This window comes from Mastacembelus armatus, unplaced genomic scaffold (genome assembly GCF_900324485.2).
Source record: "Mastacembelus armatus unplaced genomic scaffold, fMasArm1.2, whole genome shotgun sequence".
NCBI classification, from domain to species: Eukaryota; Metazoa; Chordata; class Actinopteri; order Synbranchiformes; family Mastacembelidae; genus Mastacembelus; species Mastacembelus armatus.
The window spans coordinates 529,865-551,342 of record NW_022872866.1 but is presented as its reverse complement, the minus strand read 5'-3'; the positions used below and the strand labels follow the sequence as shown (position 1 = coordinate 551,342).

At 43.9% G+C, this 21,478-nt stretch overlaps 4 protein-coding genes across 7 annotated transcripts; 3 read left to right on the top strand and 1 right to left on the bottom strand.

The window, feature by feature from the left end:
* Positions 1-1,345: 1,345 nt before the first annotated feature.
* On the top strand, positions 1,346-9,568 carry LOC113140199 (E3 ubiquitin-protein ligase TRIM21-like). Of its 2 annotated transcripts, none has more exons than XM_026323986.2 (2): positions 1,346-1,478; positions 6,228-9,568. In XM_026323986.2, the coding sequence occupies exon 2, from the start codon at positions 7,165-7,167 to the stop codon at positions 8,887-8,889; it is 1,725 nt and encodes a 574-aa protein (XP_026179771.1). In that variant the 5' UTR covers positions 1,346-1,478; positions 6,228-7,164; the 3' UTR covers positions 8,890-9,568. The 2 variants fall into 2 exon arrangements, with proteins under 2 accessions (XP_026179771.1, XP_026179773.1); XM_026323988.2 differs by lacking the exon at positions 1,346-1,478 and having other exon boundaries at positions 5,977-6,629; positions 7,233-9,568.
* A 2,440-nt stretch (positions 9,569-12,008) lies between these two features.
* On the bottom strand, positions 12,009-14,067 carry LOC113140210 (aprataxin and PNK-like factor). 2 transcript variants are annotated; one of them, XM_026324003.1, is made up of 4 exons: positions 13,788-14,067; positions 12,784-12,855; positions 12,455-12,618; positions 12,009-12,313 (listed from the first exon to the last, which is right to left on the bottom strand). In XM_026324003.1, exons 1-4 carry the CDS (start codon positions 13,878-13,880, stop codon positions 12,298-12,300), a joined length of 345 nt encoding a protein of 114 aa, XP_026179788.1. In that variant the 5' UTR covers positions 13,881-14,067; the 3' UTR covers positions 12,009-12,297. The 2 variants fall into 2 exon arrangements, with proteins under 2 accessions (XP_026179788.1, XP_026179787.1); XM_026324002.1 differs by lacking the exon at positions 12,009-12,313 and having other exon boundaries at positions 12,337-12,618.
* Positions 14,068-14,595: 528 nt separating this feature from the next.
* On the top strand, positions 14,596-16,655 carry fbxo48 (F-box protein 48). 2 transcript variants are annotated; one of them, XM_026324000.1, is made up of 3 exons: positions 14,596-14,663; positions 15,455-15,780; positions 16,269-16,655. In XM_026324000.1, exons 2-3 carry the CDS (start codon positions 15,553-15,555, stop codon positions 16,428-16,430), a joined length of 390 nt encoding a protein of 129 aa, XP_026179785.1. In that variant the 5' UTR covers positions 14,596-14,663; positions 15,455-15,552; the 3' UTR covers positions 16,431-16,655. The 2 variants fall into 2 exon arrangements, with proteins under 2 accessions (XP_026179785.1, XP_026179786.1); XM_026324001.1 differs by having other exon boundaries at positions 14,605-14,663; positions 15,459-15,780.
* Positions 16,656-17,376: 721 nt separating this feature from the next.
* Positions 17,377-19,574, top strand: cnrip1a (cannabinoid receptor interacting protein 1a). Its single transcript, XM_026323999.1, has 3 exons — positions 17,377-17,632; positions 18,609-18,753; positions 19,309-19,574. Exons 1-3 carry the CDS (start codon positions 17,454-17,456, stop codon positions 19,471-19,473), a joined length of 489 nt encoding a protein of 162 aa, XP_026179784.1. The 5' UTR covers positions 17,377-17,453; the 3' UTR covers positions 19,474-19,574.
* Positions 19,575-21,478: the final 1,904 nt, after the last annotated feature.

Below are 21,478 nucleotides of genomic sequence, written 5' to 3'. Positions count from 1 at the left end.
CATAATTTACACTTGTACATAGAAACAGACTAACTCCTGGTGATGAACACTACACCACCTATAATCTGCTAAATGTCATTGGTCCATAAGAAATTATTGCTGCCGTTGGATGAAGGTGTTTCCAGTGAGTGTCTTCTAGGGCTGGGCAATATTATCGTTTTTCAGAATGATACTAATAACGTGCATTTATATAGTGCCTTCCAAAAACAATGGACGCTCTAATGCATAGAGAAATACCAACAGACAGAACAGCACAGAACAGAGACCAAGCCTGGTAGATGTCAGATCTGCAGGGACTGGTCAGCTGCTGGTGCCCAGTGTACAAACTGAACAGGCTGAAATGGCTTTTAGCCCTGATGGCAGGGCTCCAAACTGCAACTAAAATGGTCACAAATATATTTATTTGCGAGTGAAATTTCTGCCAAGGTCGCCATTGGCGACAATACAAATTTACTCACTTTGATTGTAAAATTTGCATCCTACGTGCCTGTTTTATAACCAGCAGCCTGTCGCTTCATTTGTTTTGTTAACGTCATGAAATGAGATGCTTTGTGTGAAAGTTTCACTGAGTGAAAGCGCCAAAATATGAACGGGTAAAGCGAATGTCACCTCTCTGTCAAGCACCAGCACGGACGACACACCTGCTAACAAGAAAGCAGCCTCCAGCAGCTGTGCCAGCACGAGCGCGCTAGAGAAAGCCAGAGACACAGGGATTCATCTTTCCGCGTCAGTCAATGAACACCTGCAGAAAGACGTTTCAAAACGTCCTGACGAAAAAGAATGGAAGGAGTTAAAAATGAAATTCAACACAACCTATATGATCAATAAATTTAGTTCACGTAATCTATAATCTATTTTATAATTTTTATGTGCATTGTTATGTGGCTGTTAAAAAAAAACTATTTGGTGCCTGTTTTTTTCCCCTATAGGAGCCAATGGCTCCTTAATTGATTTTTTTGTTTGGAGCCCTGATGGAGTCACTGGAACCAGCTCCAACTGTATCATTTCTATCTATGTTATTTGTATCCACTGTGGGTTACTGATTATTTTTCATTTATGCTTTTATAATGTTTCTATTCTGTTTCTCTTACAATGTTTTCCCTGCTGCATTATGTAAAGGACTTTGAATGGTATTTGTGTATGAAAATGTAGCTTCACCCTGCAGGAAGTAAAAGTCCTTAAAGACCTTTCACTGACTGTCACCTTGGCTGAAAACATGAAATTTGACCTTTTGAAGGAGGTCATGGACCAGCATCATGGAAAATCATTATCTTTATTTCAGTAAATAAATTCTATGTACTTCTTTACAATCATTTGGGATGACCAGGTTTTGTATTGCACGATATGCTCCTCCTCCAGCTGACTGGAAAACTAGGTGTGAGGATAAAACAAGCACACGCCCAGGATGGAGAACTAAATGCCAAATGAGATCGTACATTTTTGGAATGTAACCAAATTCTGAGGGGAACTGTTTCCATGTAAGTGAATCACTTCCTATTGCAAGCGTGTCGTGTTGTGTGTGCTGTATAGTTCGTCTACAGATTAACAACAGACTAGTTAACTATAGTCTAACACACCTAAAAACTAACTAAACTCTAAGTAATTCATTAACTGCTACATTCCGGTACTAGTCAAGTACCTTTTATTTTGACCGGTATTTATTGCTATTTCCTGACTTAGCGCTCGTTAACCTACCGGTTAGCTTAGCTAGCTAGTTAGCTTAGCTAACATGGCCTCTCCCTCTCTCTCTCTATTTCTTGCTCGGTGTGCCACGTGTTTAGTTATTCCTCTGCCTCCTTTAGCGATAATGATACCTGTAATAAGTGTAAGGTTCTGTTAGCCTTGGAGGCGAGGATCACTGATTTGGAAGCGCGGCTCCGCACCTTCGAACAAAAGCCAGCTAGCCTAGCCCCGTTAGCTGGTGTGGAGCCACCGAGCTCAGGGTCTGTTAGCGGTCCAAGGGCAGCTCCGGAGCAGCCCGGAGAATTAGCCTGGGTCACGGTCCGAAGGAAACATACTCCTAAGCAGAAGCCCACGGCTCATCACCTGCCTGTTCACGTTTCTAATAGATTTTCCCCGCTCAGCGACACACCCGCTGAGAAACCGACTCTGATAATTGGCGATTCCATAGTCAGGAACGTGAAAATAGAGACACCAGCGACCATAGTCAAATGTTTCCTGGGGCCAGAGCGGGCGACATCGAGTCAAATCTGAAGCTGCTGGCTAAGGCTAATCGTAAATATGGGAAAATTGTTATTCACGTCGGCAGCAATGACACCCGATTACGCCAATCGGAGGTCACTAAAATTAATGTTGAGTCGGTGTGTAACTTTGCTAAATTAATGTCGGACTCCGTAGTTTTCTCTGGACCCCTCCCCAATCTGACCAGAGATGACATGTTTAGCCGCATGTCGTCGTTCCGTCGCTGGCTGTCTAGGTGGTGTCCAGCAAACGATGTGGGCTTCATAGACAATTGGGCCACTTTCTGGGGAAAACCCGGTCTGGTAGCGAGAGATGGCATCCATCCCACTTTGAATGGTGCAGCTCTCATCTCTAGAAATTTGGCCGAGTTTCTTAGCCGACCTAAAGCCTGACAATCCAGGGTGGGGACCGGGATGCAGAGACTCAGTCTAAAACGCCTCTCTGTAGTTTCCTTAGAGCCGCCGCCCCCCTCAAACCACATAGAGACTGTGTCTGCCCCTCGAACATATAAATCAAACAAATCAGAAGTTAACAGAAGAGGAGTTATTCATAAAAACTTAATAAAAATTAAGACCACTCCTCTTATTGAACAGAAAAACAGAACTGTCAAATGTGGATTATTAAATATTAGGTCCCTTTCTTCTAAATCTCTGTTAGTAAATGATTTGATAACTGATCACCAAATTGACCTACTTTATCTTACTGAAACCTGGTTACAGCAGGATGAATATGTCAGTCTGAATGAATCAACCCCCCTCAGTCATAAAAATTATCATGTTCCTCGAAGCACAGGTCGAGGTGGAGGAGTAGCTGCAATCTTCCACTCAAACTTATTATTAAACTTTCATCCTCAGAACAGTTATAACTCATTTGAGAGCCTCACTCTTAGTCTCTCACATACAAACTGGAAAACACAAAAACCAGTTCTACTTGTCATTTTGTACCGTCCACCTGTCCCTTACTCAGAGTTTTTAACTGAATTCCCAGACTTCCTGTCTGATTTAGTGCTTAGATCAGATAAAGTTATAGTGGGAGATTTTAACATTCATGTAGATGTTGAAAATAACAGCCTCAGCATTGCATTTAATTCTATATTAGATTCAATTGGTTTCATTCAAAATGTTAATAAACCCACCCACTGTTTCAATCACACCCTTGATCTTGTTCTGACCTATGGCATCGAAATTGAACATCTAATAGTTTTTCCCCAAAATCCTGTTTTGTCAGATCATTCTTTAATAACTTTCGAATTTAAGATGATGGATCATGCAGCGTCTGGAAGAAAATTCCACTACAGCAGATGTTTATCTGACAATGCTGTTAATAAATTTAAGAAAATGATTCCATCTTTATTTACATCTATGCCAAGTATAAACATAGTGGAGGGCAGCTGCCTTAATCCTACTCCCTACCAAATTGATCATGTTGTTGACAGCGCTGTAACCTCACTGCGTGAAACGCTTGATTCTGTAGCCCCTCTGAAAAAGAAGTTAGTGAATCAGAGAAGACTAGCCCCATGGTATAATTTACATATTCGTACCTTAAAGCAGGCATCATGAAGGCTGGAAAGGAAGTGGCGTTCCACAAACTTAGAGGAAATTTTTCTAGCCTGGAAAAACAGTCTACTAACATATAAAAAGCTCTCCGTAAAGCCAGAACTGCATACTATTCATCACTAATAGAGGAAAATAAGAACAATCCCAGGTTTCTTTTCAGCACTGTAGCCAGGCTGACAAAGAGTCACAGCTCTGTTGAGCCCAGTGTTCCCTTAGCTCTCAGCAGTGATAAATTTATGAGTTTCTTTACAAATAAAATCACAACTATTAGAGATAAAATTCAGCAGATGCTTCCTATACCTGCAATAAATGAATCTTCTACTACAGTAGCTCTTGAATCATCTGTAGGACCTCAGTTATGTTTAGACTGCTTCTCTCCCATAGATCTCTCTGAATTTACATCAGTAGTTGCTTCACCGAAATCATCAACGTGTCTCTTAGACCCCATCCCGACTAGACTGCTTAAAGGCACCCTGCCATTAATGAACTCATCTTTATTGGACTTGGTAAATTTATCTCTAGTATCAGGCTACGTACCACAGGCCTTTAAGACTGCAGTAATCAAACCTTTACTCAAAAAGCCTAGTCTTGATCCAGGTGTCTTGGCTAATTACAGACCAATATCCAACCTGCCATTTATTTCTAAAATCCTAGAAAAAGCTGTTGCTAAGCAGCTATCAGACCACTTACACAGGAATGAACTATTTGAAGATTTCCAATCAGGAATTAGAGCACATCATAGTACAGAAACAGCACTGTTGAAAGTTACCAACGATCTTCTCTTAGCCTCAGATAATGGACTTGTTTCTATACTTGTCCTCCTAGACCTTAGTGCTGCATTCAACACCATTGACCACAACATCTTATTACAGAGACTGGAGCATGTGACTGGTATCAGAGGAACAGCGTTAAAATGGTTCCAATCCTATTTATCGGACAGATTCCAGTTTGTTCATGTCCATGATGAACCTTCCACACGCACAAAAGTTAGTTATGGAGTTCCACAAGGCTCTGTGCTAGGACCGATTCTGTTCACCCTGGTACATGCTTCCTTTAGGCTATGTCATTAGGAAGCACTCTATTAATTACCACAGCTATGCAGATGACACTCGGTTGCATCTACCTATTAAACCTGTTAACACAAACCAGTTAAACAGACTTCAAGCGTGTCTAACTGACATAAAGGCCTGGATGACCAGTAACTTTTCTACTTTTAAATTCAGACAAAACAGAAGTCGTTGTATTTGGGCCCAAAAACCTGCAGAAAAACTAGTCCATGCATTTGTTACCTCAAGGCTAGATTACTGTAACTCATTACTATCTGGATGTCCCAATAGCTCCATAAAAAGCCTCCAGTTAATCCAGAATGCTGCAGCCAGAGTCCTGACAGGAACTAGCAAGAGAGATCATATTTCTCCTATATTAGCTTCTCTTCATTGGCTCCCTGTAAAATCCAGAATAGAATTTAAAATCCTTCTCCTCACATACAAATCCCTTCATACCTTAAAGACCTCATAGTACCATATTATCCCAATAGACCACTTCGCTCTCAGAGTGCAGGCCTACTTGTGGTTCCCAGAGTTTCCAAAAGCAGACTGGGAGGCAGAGCCTTTAGCTATCAAGCTCCTCTCCTGTGGAACCAGCTCCCAGTCTGGGTTCAGGAGGCAGAGACTCTCCGTACCTTTAAGGCTAGACTTAAAACCTTCCTCTTTGACAAAGCATATAGTTAGGGCTGGCTTCAGGCAACCCTGAACCATCCCTTAGTTAAGCTGCTATAGGCCTAGACTGCCCGAGGACCATCGGTGCCCCGAGCTCCCCTAACCCTCCCCTCCCCTCTCTTCCTCTCCTCCCACCTCACGTATATTCCACCATTGAATGTCACTAACCTTGTGCTCTCTCTCTCCCCTAGTTTGTGCTCTCTCCCTCCCTCTCTCTCTCTCCCTCTCTCTCTGTACCTTCTGCAGGTGTCCCTGGTCCTGGAGCTGTATATCACTGATGTGCAGTTACTGGCCCCACCAACCTGCAGTGTCTATTTGTTGTTTATTGTTGCTGTTCTTTTCTCTCTGCTCTATCCACTCACCCCAACCGGTCGAGGCAGATGGCCGCCCAAACTGAGCCCGGTTCTGCTAGAGGTTTTTTCTTCCGTTAAAGGGAGTTTTTCCTCTCCACTGTCGCCAAGTGCTGCTCATAAGGGATTTGTTGAGACGTTTTCAGTTTTAGTTTGTGTAAAGTGCCTTGAGATGATTTGTATTGTGATTTGGCGCTTTACAAATAAAATTGAATTTAATTGAATTGAATTGGAATAAGCTTTGTAGCAGAATAGGAAAGTATTTGTGTATAAACAGCAGCCTCAGTCCAGGAGGACCTGAGCAGCTGGAGGTGGAACTGAGTGTCTATGGTCTATGCTGCTCCGTTCATTGCAAGGAAATAAAACTTAAAATAAATAAACTCTTTACTGCTCACCTCAAGGTGGTGCCACAACAAAACCTACAAATCTACAAGACAACAACCAGACAACTAAAACAACTAGGAGCCCAGTTGGCATGACTCAGCTTCTAGATTACTTTACCTGGACGCCGGAGAATCTTCACGCAAACACAGACCAATAACCTAAACCAGCCTGTGGATTCACACCTGTCCACACCTGTTTGCTGTATCACAACCTTTGCTGCATATTCATCACAGTAAACCAGTTCTTTCACAAAGGGAGGAAACAAAACCCAACAGAGCTGCAGTAAGAAGAGGAGCAACAGCTGAAATAAAAACCTCCAGCATGACACCCGGAGATCGAAAGTAAAAGTCTGAGAGCAGCAGCAGAGGAGACGGGTCTCTGATTGTGTCCAACAGAAAACAGAGTTCATCCAAACACTGGTGAGTACACCTGATCACATTTACTGTCTCAACAACCAGGACGACACAAAGCTTCAGCCCTAACCAGGAGAGGAGCTCCACTCTTCACTGGGACGTGCGTTAAACTGGTGACAAGTGTTAAACTGGTCCCAGTAAAACCCTGTAAACAGTCTGTCAGGTCTCAGACTTTGGAGCTTGTGGCTGAATCTGTGTTTGGACTGTAGTTTCTCTTTTTACTTGGTTTTAGCACTTTTTTCTCACCACTCAATGTAAACATGTTGGGTCCTGTTTCCTCTGGCTCTTTCACATTAAAAGCTTTCCAACAACAAACCACTGGAAGGCTTTTATTCTGAAGAGGCAAAAAGAAGTCCATAATGTCTGTGTCCAAGTAAGCAGAGCTTTGTGCTATTTGTCAACAAAAGTTGGTCTGAACAACAATGTATGTGGCTGTTTTGAACAAAACTAAACTCACTGGCAAAATGGTTCAACAGTCCAACACAGTGAAAGTGTCCTCAGTATTTCAAAGTAACTTGACCTAAATATCTTATTACATTTCATGAAACAGTCAGAATTCCTGTTTCTGTTGAAACAAATAATTCAAGTTGTATTTTTTCCTTCTCACAGTCTGTTTGCAGAAATGCTTCCTGCTAAGCGTCTGAGATCTGAAGCCCAGTTCCTGTGCTCCATCTGTCTGGATGTGTTCACTGATCCAGTCTCCACACCATGTGGACACAACTTCTGCAAGAACTGCATCAACCAACACTGGGATAGTAGTGTCTGGTGCCAGTGTCCAATGTGTAAAAGGGGTTTCTACCCAAGACCTGAGCTGCACATCAACACCTTCATATCTGGGATGGTTGCTGAGTTCAGACATGGAGCTCAACACAAAGCCAGCAGCAGCAGCTCAGACCAAAAAGCTGCCAAACCAGGACAAGTTCCCTGTGATGTCTGCACTGGAACCAAACTGAAGGCCCTGAAGTCCTGCCTGGTGTGTCTGGTCTCCTACTGTGAGACTCACCTGGAGCCTCATCTGACAGCTTCAGGCCTGAAAAGACATCAGCTGATCCAGCCTGTGGACAACCTGGAAGGCAGGATGTGTAGGAAGCATGATAAACCTCTGGAGCTGTTCTGTAAGACCGACCAGTCATGTGTCTGCATGCTCTGCTCTGTTTTAGACCACAGGACACATGAGTTTGTTCCTCTGAAAGAAGAAGGTGAAGGAAAGAAGGCAGAGCTGGGGAAGACACAGGCTGAAATTCAGCAAATGATCCAGAAGAGACGAGTGAAGATTGAGGAGCTCAAAGAGTCAGTGAGGATCAGTAAAGCAGCTGCAGACAGAGAGACAGCAGAAGGTCTTCAGGTCTTCACTGCTCTAGTGGAGTCTGTTCAGAGAGGCCTGGAGCAGCTCATACAGGAGATCGAAGAGCAACAGGAAAGTACAGAGAAACAGGCTGAAGGTTTCATCAAAGACCTGGAACAGGAAATCTCTGAGCTGATGAAGAGAAGCACTGAGGTGGAGCAGCTCTCACGCTCTGAAGACCACCTCCACCTCCTCCAAAGCTTCTCCTCCCTGAAAGCTGCTCCACTCACCAAGGACTGGACAAAGATCAGAGTCCGTCCTCCATCACATGAGAGGACTGTGGTGAGAGCTGTGGCTCAGCTGGAGGACACACTCAGAAAACAGATGAAGAAGCTGGTTAAGGCTGAGCTGAAGAGGGTCCAGCAGTTTGAAGTGGATGTGACTCTGGATCCTCATACAGCACATCCTGAACTCATCCTGTCTGATGATGGGAAACAAGTATATGACAGTGATGTGGAGAAGAATCTTCCAGACAACCCAGAGAGATTTTCTATCTGTCCTATGGTCTTAGGAAAGCAGAGTTTCTCTTCAGGCAGATTTTACTTTGAGGTTCAGGTTAAAGGAAAGACTCAGTGGGTTTTAGGAGTGGCCAGAGAGTCGATCAAGAGGAAGGGAGACATCCCACTGAGCCCTCAATTTGGTTTCTGGACTATATTGTTGAGAAATAGAAATGAGTACAAAGCTGCTGCTGACCCTTCAGTCCGTCTCTCCCTGAGGTCTGGTCCTGAGAAGGTGGGGGTGTTTGTGGATTATAAAGGGGGTCTGGTCTCCTTCTATGACGTAGATGCTGCAGCTCTTATCTACTCCTTCACTGGCTGCTCCTTCACTAAAAAACTCTACCCGTTCTTCAGTCCCTGTATTAATGATGGTGGTAAAAACTCTGCTCCTCTGATCATCTGTCCTGTCAATCAAACTAATTAGTAGATTAATAAACTTCATAATTTACACTTGTACATAGAAACAGACTAACTCCTGGTGATGAACACTACACCACCTATAATCTGCTAAATGTCATTGGTCCATAACAAATTATTGCTGCCGTTGGATGAAGGTGTTTCCAGTGAGTGTCTTCTAGGGCTGGGCAATATTATCGTTTTTCAGAATGATACTAATAACATGCATTTATATAGCGCCTTCCAAAAACAATGGACGCTCTAATGCATAGAGAAATACCAACAGACAGAACAGCACAGAACAGAGACCAAGCCTGGTAGATGTCAGATCTGCAGGGACTGGTCAGCTGCTGGTGCCCAGTGTAGAAACTGAACAGGCTGAAGTGGCTTTTAGCCCTGATGGAGTCACTGGAACAGGCTCCAACTGTATCATTTCTATCTATGTTATTTGTATCCACTGTGGGTTACTGATTATTTTTCATTTATGCTTTTATAATGTTTCTATTCTGTTTCTCTTACAATATTTTCCCTGCTGCGTTATGTAAAGGACTTTGAATGGTATTTGTGTATGAAAATGTAGCTTCACCCTGCAGGAAGTAAAAGTCCTTAAAGACCTTTCACTGACTGTCACCTTGGCTGAAAACATGAAATTTGACCTTTTGAAGGAGGTCATGGACCAGCATTATGGAAAATCATTATCTTTATTTCAGTAAATAAATTCTATGTACTTCTTTACAATCATTTGGGATGACCAAGTTTTCTCTGCTAATTGGTCATGAAATATGATCGATCTTCATCTAAGTATGATGTGATTAAACTTTTAACAAGCAAATATTAATTGATCATGTCTTTATTAAACACTCAAAGGACTGGCCTTGGATTTATTAACTAGTTAAACCTCTATTGGCAGCAATAACCTGACAGAACTACTCCCTGTACCTGCAGTGTTCAGGAGGCATTTTGGATCTTTCGTCTTAAAGAGAAATCTGTCGCTTGTACTCCAGTCCAACTTATGACCCAGAAAATAAGATAGTTACTGACTAATGCTACATCTTTACTTACCTTACCTCCATCCATATTAGATTTTTTGAAGACTGAAGTTTTAAACTTTGAAGAACATTAATAACCCACAGGAGAAATTAGTTAAAAGCCATTTAGAAGATGGAAAATTGGTAATTATTGGTAATTAAACACCTATCCATCCATTTTCTGCTGCTTATCCAGAGTCGGCTCACAGTGGCAGTAGATTCAGAAAAGTAATCTGGATGTTTTCCAGCTCCACCTGTGGGCTCAGAGATGTTCCTGGACGATGACATGAGAAATTTAATCTCTGCGTTAGTCCAACAACTTTCAGCAGATGGACGTGCTGGAGATCCTTCAGTGGAAGGCTCCCAGGAGAATCAGACGCCTGAACCACCCTAACAGAAAGGTTGGGCGTCTCTACTCCAAACTTCCGATCACCGACCGAACCCCATCTAAGGCTGAGACCGGCTCAGATGGAAGTGATCAGGGTAATAATTTTAACCAAGAGCAAAGAACGAAAAAAAAGAAATGAATAACTGAAAATGTAGGAATGATAAAAATAAAACTAAGGCGTGTCGAAAACTGACACTGACAAGGAGACAAGTGTTAAGGATTAGGGTTTAATGGTTGTGTGGGGTGGTGGAGACAGACCCACTCAGACCCAGTTGATCCATTTCCACAGCAGTAAGTAAGACTTTCCACCTCTGGTTCATTGTCCAGTGGCAGAAAGAGAAAAGGTGAACATGGTACGTTACCTGTCAGGGTGGAGGAAGGATCAGGGGAAGCTGCTACCACCGCCATCATCCACGCAGGTAAAACTCTCTTCTTCTCTACTGATGGGGAAACATTATTCTCCACTTCCTCTGGTGCTGCTGAGTCTCCCTGTAGAGAAACAAGAGTAGACAGCTCTTATTATTGGTTGGCTCCAGTGTTGGTTCTGCTTGTGATTGGTTGCTCAGTTCCACAAACAATCATCATGCAAAGTTAACAAATTCCTAAATATGAGGTGAACAGTGCAGATTAGCACGTCTTCCTGTTGTTTCCTAAATGTTGTCAACATCAAGTCACCGGTGAGCGTCTGTCGCACCTGTCAACATCTTTTCAGCTGATTGAACATGATGGAGGATCCATCAGTGGCACAGAGCGCTCTGATTGGCTGCTCTATAGGTCTTCCACTGTCCCTTTTTGAATGACCAATACAGAATACCGCCCCCTGCTGGTATGGAGAGGTATTTCCTCTCACCAGGTGCAGAAGGTATGAGCTGGATGGCCGTCAGCTCGAGTCTGTGTGGTGCGTTCAAGGACACTTTTTGGTCCTGACGAAGGCGACATTCAGAGACAACAGTCGGCCTTTGTCTGTGCTGGTTCTGTTGAGCCTGGGTCAACACAGTGTCATCTGATTAGACCCTGCATTGGCCAATCAAACACATGCAGCCACATATTCCTGTGGTTTATTCTGTATATCTGCTGTTTATCTTTTCCTGACAAAAGATTCTGTCATTCTGTCTGGGATTAATCTCCACAGGTGAAAAATCCTGTGTGAGTATTACACGAGTCTGGTACTGGAACAGGACATATCCCACTGCTCATCAGTTCTTTAAAGGAATAATCCACAGCTCAGACGTTTTATTCATTGAATCCAACTCAGAACTTTATGTGCTAAGCAGTAAAAATGTTCTTAAAGCTCAGCTGACACACAGGAGTCTGACTGGAAAGAGGTCGTCTGAATCTAACATATTACTGTATTATCACTGCAAATAATACAAATAATAATAATACAAAGTATAATAATAATACAAAAACAAATGTATGGAACACGAAAAGGCAAATGATTATTTTGACTGGTAAATAATGTGTTTGTCACACTGACTGACTGTGTGTGTGTGTGTGTGTGTGTGTGTGTGTGTGTGTGTGTGTGTGTGTGCGCGGCAGCAAACCTTGTCTAAACTGGTCTCCTCCTCACTCGATGAAGCTGCAGATGTTCCGATCCCAGATGTCGGCACCTCCTCAGGTGGCGTCTGAGCCCCACCCTGTCCAATTTCTGGAGTCACTTCCACATCTGGCCTGGGAGAAACAGGAAGTCTGTCTTCTTCTTCCTCAAGCGTTTGGCTCTTTCTACAGGAAGACATATTTGACAGAAAGAAAAACCACACTGAGCAGCTAGTGCACTCCTGTCCAGCTGACTGAGAATCTCCTGTGTCAGAAACCCAAACTTGTGCTAAAGCTGCAGTTTGATGACTCAGCTGGTCTGACAGTTGCTCGAGTGGCCTCTCGTGTCTGTTTGATCTAAACTTCAAACATAGTATCAGGACACAAACTCGGAGATGAAAGATTCAGGAGAGAACACAAATCAGCGTTCTCCTCAATGCTGTCTTTTTATTGCATCAACAGCTAGCACTTCCGCCGGACCCTTTCAATCCCGGTGCTGTCTGTAAAGATAAAAGATGGAACTTTAAGTGAACAGGCGGAGAGCGGGACTGAAGCTCAGGGAAATTCAGTGAGTGAGATTAAACTTTTGATCTCAGCACCGTGTCTTAGCATAGAGAGGAGCGATTATCAGACGGAGATACCTGGGAGTGCACTCCTCACCGCCCACGGCCACCACCTTGTAGATGAACTGCCCTGGGAGCAGAGAGAAGAAGTCTCCATGTTGAAGAGGGAACCAGGAGTCTTTCTGCAGAGGTCGAGGGTCGTCGGTCAGCGACGTCTGGACGAAGCACGGGTTCAGGTGGGTCTGAAGAACAGAACAGAAAAACAATAATCTCCAGTTTCTTTTTCACATACACAAAGTACGGCACTCCTCTGAATCTAAAACACATTTCTCTAATATAAATCACAGGTATTTCAATCTGTGTGTTTGAATCTTTCATATTATATTTAAAGAAGAGGACAAACTGACCGGTTTGAGCCGCAGACGCCCGTTCAGGTTCTCCAGCAGCCCGTGGTTCCGGGACACTCTCTTATCACTGACCTGACAAAACAGGAAGACAAACAGGACACAAGGAGAGATTTAGTCCAAAAACCACGTTCACCTTTCATTTCCTAAAAACAGATCAGCATCCTGAGATTGGCTGGATACGTTTCCATAAACTCTCACATGAAGACAAATGACCCCAGGAGACAAAAGCATCTTCTCAATACAGGTCACACGTCACTAATTAGGTACTTCTAATTTGAAGTACTTGATATACTGCTGGGTAGCTGACGTTAAATACCTTATGTACTTCTAATTTGAAGTACTTGATATACTGCTGGGTAGCTGACGTTAACTACCTTATATACTTCTAATTTGAAGTACTTCATATACCGCTGGGTAGCTGACGTTAACTACCTTATATACTTCTAATTTGAAGTACTTTATATACCGCTGGGTAGCTGACGTTAACTACCTCATATACTTCTAATTTGAAGTACTTTCCATACCGCTGGGTAGCTGACGTTAACTACCTTATATACTTCTAATTTGAAGTACTTTATATACCGCCGGGTAGCTGACGTTAACTACCTTATATACTTCTAATTTGAAGTACTTTATATACCGCCGGGTAGCTGACGTTAACTACCTTATATACTTCTAATTTGAAGTACTTTATATACCGCTGGGTAGCTGACGTTAACTACCTTATATACTTCTAATTTGAAGTACTTTATATACCGCCGGGTAGCTGACTTTAACTACCTTATATACTTCTAATTTGAAGTACTTTATATACTGCTGGGTATCTTGGAAAAAGTACAAGGTTTGGCTCTGACATGTAGTGAAGTCCAAGGATGAGGTAGTACAACATGGAAATACTCAGGTAAAGTACTAATACCTCAACAAAGTACTGTAATGTGTGTAAATCCCAGCATGTTGCTCAGTAAGCTGGAATCAAACCAAAGTAAAGGTACAGGAGGACTCACTCCCAGTAAGGGGCCCCTGCCCAGCACCGTCTCCCCCGGCGCCAGGTGGATGTGGTTCCCGCCGTCCACCGGGACCAGGTCGAAGCCGGACATGAGCGCAGCTGGCGGGACAGGAGGCAGCTTCCCCCGGGTCGCTCGACAAAAGTCAACAGGAAGCGAAGCGAAGCTTAGGTCGCAACGAGCAGCAATGACCCTTGACCCGTATCTACCTGCGGAGGCGGGAAACTGGGGACTATTTATTTTATAAACTCAGCACTGTTCAAAACTTCCGGGATGCAACGGAGCGTGCGCAGTAGAGTAAACACGTGATACTGATTCGCTTCCATTATATTTTATCCTGATTTGTTTTCTAAGTAAATATAATAATAAAAATAATAATAATAATAATAATTAGTATTATTATTATTATTATTATTGTTATTATTATTATGTTTATCTGTGAAATAACACTCTTTATGTCTGTCAGAAATATTGTACGCAGTTTCAAACATTACTGTTTATTTGAGGAATATTCATGTCTGTAAGACAAATCTCGCAGCAGCATAAACATTTATTTCAGTATAAATGTATTTTCACAATTTGAGTTAAGCGTTAAGACATAATATTAAACGGTAAACTGAGTTTTGTGTTAGCCGAATTAAAGAAGATGGGTAAATCATGTAGAAAATATGTTGTGCTATTATAGGGTATTTTAGGGTAAGTACATGTTCTCAGGAGGATTTCAGATTAATTTGACAGATTATCGATGGGAGTCTGGCATCGTTTGTAATGACTGGGCGTGGGGCCTTTGTACGCATGCGCTCTGTGACGTGTCTGTGTGTAAACAGCCCTATTGCCATTTAAACAGCTGTCAGACACGGGGCGGACATCCTGCAGGTAAGAAGCCGCGATTAAAACCGAAGACGCCGCGTCCCGCCCGCACACACGCCCACACATTAACCTCCGGTGTCTCCCGGTGAACAAAACGCGGTGTTTGGCCTGAGACCGATCGGATTTGGGGTCGCTGTTAGCCAGCTAGCTAACCGTTAGCAGGGGCGGAGCTCAGAGCTGCGACTGACAAACATCTGGTTTTATCAACCGGAGATTCAGTCTGTTCTGATGAAACTACAGCTTCACTGCATAAAGCACCAACTACGGCTCTAAGGTGACTGCTGGGCCTGGAGCTGGACCCCAATAAGCTTGAATTGTTTTGTAGCATCATTGGGAGAGAGAGAGAGAAATAGAAAGTCAGCATGTTACCGTAATGTTGCTACTATGGGGAACAGAATAAAATATTAAATCCACACCTGCAGAAAAATCTACACAGTGACTGAATGAGGTCAATTTGTATTGCTGTGTCATAGCGACTCTGCACAGCTGGTATAAGACAAAACGCTTTAACCAGCTTTCACATCTGGAGACCAGCACAGTGTCCCAGACACACACACTGAGACATAGAAGTGTCAAGATCATCTCACTTCATCAGAGATGAGGAAAAATCAGATCAAGTTAGTTCAACAGCAGTGACTTCCCGCTGCTCAACCCTAAACCCACCATGCCTGCTCCTGTCACGATCTCCTGCAGAGCAGCGGCACCTGTTTCAGTTTTCTTGGTTGTCTGCAGTTTCTGACTTCACATCTCAAAGAATCATTTCTTTCCTCTGACATTTTCATCCCTGTGTTTCCCAGACAGTTTGAAACTGCTGGACTCTGAGCAAGCAGCATGACCCTCCAGGACTTCACCTGTGTGTCTGCTCTGTGAAACAAGACCGTCTCTGAGATCCACCATGGACCCTCCCTCTCGTAACTTTGCGGAAACGCTGCCGACAGAGATGAGTGTAAAAATCTTCTGCGAGCTGGACGCAGAGAGTCTGTGCAGTGCCTCGCGGACCTGCAAGCTGTGGCATCACATCATCGAGGACAGCGAGCAGCTGTGGAGGAGGCAGTGCCTGCTGGTCCGAGCCTTGTGTCAGAGGGAGGTGGACACTGACAGGAGGGACGGCCTGTCCTGGAAGGTGGGTCAGACTTCCAGTGAGTGCTGAGTGCCGGGTCGCCAGCAAACATTTTGTGCTAAATTAACTTTGAGCATAAGATGCTGATCCTCAAAATGCCGACGGCATTACTTTGACTCAAGTCAAAGATTTTCAGATTCTGAGCTTTTCAATAAATAAACACAAATTACACCTGTGCACATGCAGCAGCGTGTCCAGGTACAATGCACAAAACCTTTTCAATTGTTGTCAGACAAAAGACAAAAATAAATGTGATGCCTTTTAACTGAGCTGTCTGATCAACAGCCACATCACATAGAGGCCCAGGGGCCTCCTGATGTCTCTGGCCCCTGGGTCTTTGCCCTGTGTTGACTCAGCGTGTGCACACAAACCTACACAACCACATATTGTTCGTCCTGCAGAAACTCCCCTTCCAGAGTTAAACTCAACATAAAGCATGATCATGATTAAAGAGGCAGAGGTTCTGACGGCTTCCTGTTGCCTCCCTGCAGGTGACCCTCGTGAGGAACTACACCCGCAGCTGCCTGAAGAGGGACTGGCTGAGAGGACGATTCAGCCGCGTGAGCTCAGCAGAGGAGCTGAGCGGGAGGAGGATGGTGCCGCTGGACGCTGAGACGTGGGGAGAGATCCTGCAGGCCGAGCTGGACAGATGACCGATGGCAACGTTTACTGCACATTTTATAAAAAGCACTTATGAGTGTTGGATTTTAATCCCAATATATATTTTATATCTTGTGTTTTATCTAAATGACACACAAATGATTGTACATACTTTTTTTTTACTTTTTTAAGAAAAAAGAATCATGGAAAAATGAAACAATGACCGAAACTTTGATGTAAATATGGATGAGATGCAATAAATGAACCTCTGTGATGAACATGATGTTTTACTTGTCACAGTGTTAAAGAACAAAACATTTTCACCTGAATTTAAAGGAAGAGCTCAGCACTGGTGGATTCAATCTGAAGTGTTTTTTCTTATTGCCTTCACCTGCACACATGACTGAAAATATATCTCTACCCATAAGTCTTTATTTTTCCTGTAGTACGGCTGCACCTAACGACTGTCATCGTCTGGTTTTATGGCTCTTCTCAACTGACTGGTTGATTGTTGGTTCTTTCGTCTCTGGCTCCAGGAGTTTGCAGCACTTGGAAATATTCAGCTGAAACCACATGTGACCTGAATTAGACAAAAGGACTACAGCTAGAGCTTCTCACTACTCATGGTGCTGTATTCCAGTAGTTTGGAAAAAAACAATGAATCCTTACATTTAACAATTTCAGTGGCTAAAACTATTAAATGATGCACTGGGTAAATAATCAATAATTGTACTGCTGCAAAAATGACTAATTATTTACTTTCATGATTAATTCGTTCATTTTAAAACAGACAGCCTAGTTTCTAGTGAACATCTTTGAGCTGCTGATCAAACAAATCAATACATTCAAATCACACTGAGTTCGGTTAATTAGAAAATTCATTGATGAACAGATAATTATCTGCAGCTCTGCTCTTTGGCCCTCACTGCTCCACTTTTATTTTGAAAGGTGTGACCGGAAGCACTGCTCCGTCCAGCTTGACTCTGGTCCCTCCTCAGCATCACCGCATCATCCGCGTCCGCCCTCGCTTGAGACGGGACCAAAAACGGACCCTCCAACGCTGAAAAGCCGGGATCATGGACGACATCCCCCCGATCATCAACATCTGCATCTCCCTGCGGATCCAGCCCAACGAGGGGCCCGTGTTCTTTAAGGTGGACGGGACCCGGTTCGGACAGAGCAGGACTATCAAGCTGCTCACGGGCTCCAAATACAAGATCGAGGTGGTGGTGAAGCCTGGAAACGTTGAGGCCACGTACGTTTAAACCGACGTTTTTATTGATTCAGGACAGTTCAGGTGCAGCAGCAGGCCACACTGAGCATGCGCACTCCATTAATAACCATTTATTGATATAGGCTATAAAGTGACGTCATTCACTCCTGGGGCCCCGTCAGAATAGAATCGAACAGAACAGAACAGAACAGAATAGAACAGAACAGAACAGAATAGAACAGAACAGAACAGAATAGAATAGAATAGAACAGAACAGAACAGAATAGAATAGAATAGAACAGAACAGAACAGAACAGAACAGAACAGAATAGAATAGAACAGAACAGAACAGAACAGAACAGAACAGAATAGAATAGAATAGAACAGAACAGAACAGAACAGAACAGAACAGAATAGAATAGAATAGAATCGAACAGAACAGAACAGAATAGAACAGAATGGAATAGAATAGAAGCCACAGGAGACCAGAGGCGGCATCAGGTTTCCGCCTGAATAAGTCATGGGGGACCAGTCAGGGTTGCTGCTGTCACGACGTCACGAAGCTCATGTGGCTCAGGTGTGGAGTGGGGGTGGGGGCTCAGGTAGAGCAGGGCGGGGTCAAACAAAGGAAACACCTCCAATAAAGCCTATAAATACAGTGTGGTCATTACTGCAGTATCTACAGTACTACACATGAAAATACACATTTGAGGAGCCACCTGGACTTGAATCGTATTTGTGTTTCTGTGTTGATAACATTAATAGTATATGTTCATATAAAGCCTGAATGAGACTCTGCACATCAGGAGCATCATATAAACTAATCATGGTATTTTGATATGAGCCACCTCTGCAGGGACGTGCTGAGATATCAGGGAATAATATTGATAATAATAATATTGATGTTCTACTTTATTCAGTGGTGCTGTCAGTCTCTGGATGGGATCTGAATTCCCTGTGTCCTTCAACGTCATGGAAAGACTCAGACTCAGTTGTTTGACTCTTTTCCTTCCTACAGCAACATGAACATTGGAGGCATCGTCTTCCCTCTGGAGCAGCAATCCAAGGACGAGGAGTCTGTGGTGTATCATGGCCTGTACGACACAGAGGGCGTCCCTCACACCAAGAGTGGAGACCGGCAGCCTGTCCAAGTCAGTATAGAGGTAAGACCACAGCGTCACAGCAGCAGGTCTCCTCTCTGACCTTTCAGAGGCCCCTAAGGGCAGAGACGCACTGAGCTGCCAGTAAAGAACCTGCACAGACGAAGTCCGACTGTTGTGTCTGGACCAAAAAGTGTCCCTGAACGCAGCCGACGGCCAACCAGCTCGTACGTTCTGCGCCTGGTGAGAGGAAACACCTCTCCACACCTGCAGGGGGCAGTAGTCTGTACTGGTCAGTCAAAAAGGGACAGTGGAAGACCTATGCAGGTATACAAACTGACCATCTTCACACCACAGACGGTTTATAGCTGCCTCTGATCCAGAACATGTCTGAGAAGAAGCTGCAGGTGGTGAGTGAAACCACAGAGACCACACTGATCCACTGAGCTGATCAGCCAATCAGAGCGCTCTCTCTCACTGATGGATCAGACTAGAGCACTAGTGACGGGATCTGCAAAGACTCACTGGTGCCTAAGCGTTGACATTTGTTGTTCCTTTATCAATGAATCTATCCAGCAAAAGACTTTACCTTTTTAACTGTTCTCTCTTTCTGCCCAGTTCAACAAAGCTGGGACCTTTGAGACGGTCTGGCAGGCGAAGTACTACAACTACTACAAGAGGGACCACTGCCAGTTCGGCAACAAATTCAGCAACATCGAGTACGAATGCAAACCCAACGAGACGCGGACCCTGATGTGGATCAACAAGGAGGTGTTCAACTGAGTCCGCTCATCCCAACACCGTCCACACCGAACACACCTGGACTACCTTTGAGCATCAGCATCACAAAAGGGGGGGCAGCCTCCTCCTAAAGGAGTGTATCAAGTCAGCGAGGCTCTGGTGTTTGTGCTGTGTGGAAACAGCTGTTTGCTATTCTGGTCTTTTGAGTGGGGTTGGGGTTGGGTTGGGGGGTTTGCTTTAGGGCTGCACTCAGCAACGCTGCTTTGGTTTGCACATTAACCAGCTCTGCCTGTTATCATAAGAAACCAGAGTTTCCGTCCTAAGCAGCGCTCACGTATCTGTATTTGCCCTGAGCTTCAGTCCACTGCCTCCTGTGCATGTGGATTTTCTTTCACTGATCACACGTCTCCGTTTCAGGGACGGTCTGGGTGTAAGTTGCAGGGTGCAGCTTTAAAACAGGGGTGGACAGTTTAAAGGACCAGTCGGACATTTTGTCAGTAGTGAGAGCCACATGAGAAGGTTGAGACAAATTTCTGTCCATCCAGAGACATGTCAGTGTTTAGCTTGTCTGGACTCAGACTAGAATCAGGGGAAACTTAGGCCCATTAAGCTAAACGGAGCAGTGCGTCTGCAGCGCGGTCACCAAACTGCTAACCTAGGCTAAACCTCGGGCCTGTCTCTGGATGAACAATCTTCTCATCTCTCTGGAGATGTTACCCATAAAATGTCCCAACTGTTCCTTTAGGCTGAGAGACACGAAGCCAAGTGCTGAACTCCTCAGTAAGTACTGAAACACATGGCAGCAGGACCCGAGCGCAGGGTGTCAGCTGAAGACCAGGATGGAGAACACCTGTGGAGGGTGAAGGGTTTTACCTTATTTATTTATTTTAACTGTGTCTTTGAGAGTCAGGACGTGTGTACATCACTGTAGTAGTTGTGACTTTTCCTATGTGTTATGCATTTATGTCTTATTTAAAGGAAACATCCAGCTGTGAGGAAATGTGTGAGGAGGAAGTCCAGGTTTGTTTGTCTGTTCAGAACCTCAGTCCGTGTTTTTAGAAAACCTGAGTCAAATCACAGCCCGGGGGCTTTTTTAAGGAGCGGCCATGTTGACACTGACCTTCAGTAACTGCAGACAGAAGTATAAGAAATTAAAAAATAAGAAGGTCATTTTTTGTTTTTAAATTTTGTAATTTAACCAAACGTGTGAGAGGATGTTGGTGAACCAACACTTCCTGTCTGCGGCTCATTGGTTCCTATTGAAGACAATCTTTAGAAACTCCTCATAAACAAACAGTCTCAGTAACGTGAAGCAGCTGCTCAGCCTCTGTCAGGTCGTTGGTTGGGGACTATTTTCAGCGGCGGATGAATCCACATTTGGTGTGTAGTGAGTGTTAGTGGCAGCAAGACAGTGTGTGTGTGTGTGTGTTGATGCTGATGGTTTGTGGACACAGTGGAGGAAGATTCAGGCTGCGACACACACAGGACAGGTCAGTGTGAGACGTTCACTGACTGTTTGGTATGTTTATGGATTTGGTGACAATAAGACACACACAGACTCGTCACATCAGCCTTCGGACTCGTCTCAAACAAAGGGACACGGTGCTACAGGGGCTCCTCTCTCTTTGGTTCCTGCTGCTTGAAGAGCATGGCTTCGTTCATTTTGCCAAAAATCATCTGTTTGCTTGTTGTTTTGTTCAGGCAGTTTGTTTTGTTACTTATTGGCCTGATGAGTGTAAAGTGTCTTTGTGAATAAACCAGAGCTGAACCAACAGAAAATCGAATCATTAGCTTCAGTATTTGAATTGACAAGAAGCTTCCAGGTCTGTAAAATACAGGAACTGACCACTTTACAAGTAAAGGCCCCAAAACTGTACTCGCTCTCTCTACCTCCACACTAACTGAACCTCTCTCTACCTCCTCTCTCTCTCTCTCTCTCTCTCCCTCCACACTAACTGAACCTCTCTCTACCTCCTCTCTCTCTTTCTCGCTCTCTCTCTCTCTCTCTCCCTCCACACTAACTGAACCTCTCTCTACCTCCTCTCTC

Bases quoted from the DNA above. Each gene is read 5' to 3' on its own strand.
- LOC113140199 (XM_026323986.2), top strand. From the start codon at position 7,165: ATGAAACAGTCAGAATTCCTGTTTCTGTTGAAACAAATAATTCAAGTT.
- LOC113140210 (XM_026324002.1), bottom strand. From the start codon at position 13,880: ATGTCCGGCTTCGACCTGGTCCCGGTGGACGGCGGGAACCACATCCAC. The intron at 12,856-13,787 runs GTGAGTCCTCCT...CTGTTTTGTCAG, and splicing joins GCAGGGGCCCCTTACTGGGA to GTCAGTGATAAGAGAGTGTC. The intron at 12,619-12,783 runs GTCAGTTTGTCC...TCTGTTCTTCAG, and splicing joins GGCGTCTGCGGCTCAAACCG to ACCCACCTGAACCCGTGCTT.
- fbxo48 (XM_026324000.1), top strand. From the start codon at position 15,553: ATGGACCCTCCCTCTCGTAACTTTGCGGAAACGCTGCCGACAGAGATG. The intron at 15,781-16,268 runs GTGGGTCAGACT...GCCTCCCTGCAG, and splicing joins GGGACGGCCTGTCCTGGAAG to GTGACCCTCGTGAGGAACTA.
- cnrip1a (XM_026323999.1), top strand. From the start codon at position 17,454: ATGGACGACATCCCCCCGATCATCAACATCTGCATCTCCCTGCGGATC. The intron at 17,633-18,608 runs GTACGTTTAAAC...TCCTTCCTACAG, and splicing joins CCTGGAAACGTTGAGGCCAC to CAACATGAACATTGGAGGCA. The intron at 18,754-19,308 runs GTAAGACCACAG...CTTTCTGCCCAG, and splicing joins CTGTCCAAGTCAGTATAGAG to TTCAACAAAGCTGGGACCTT.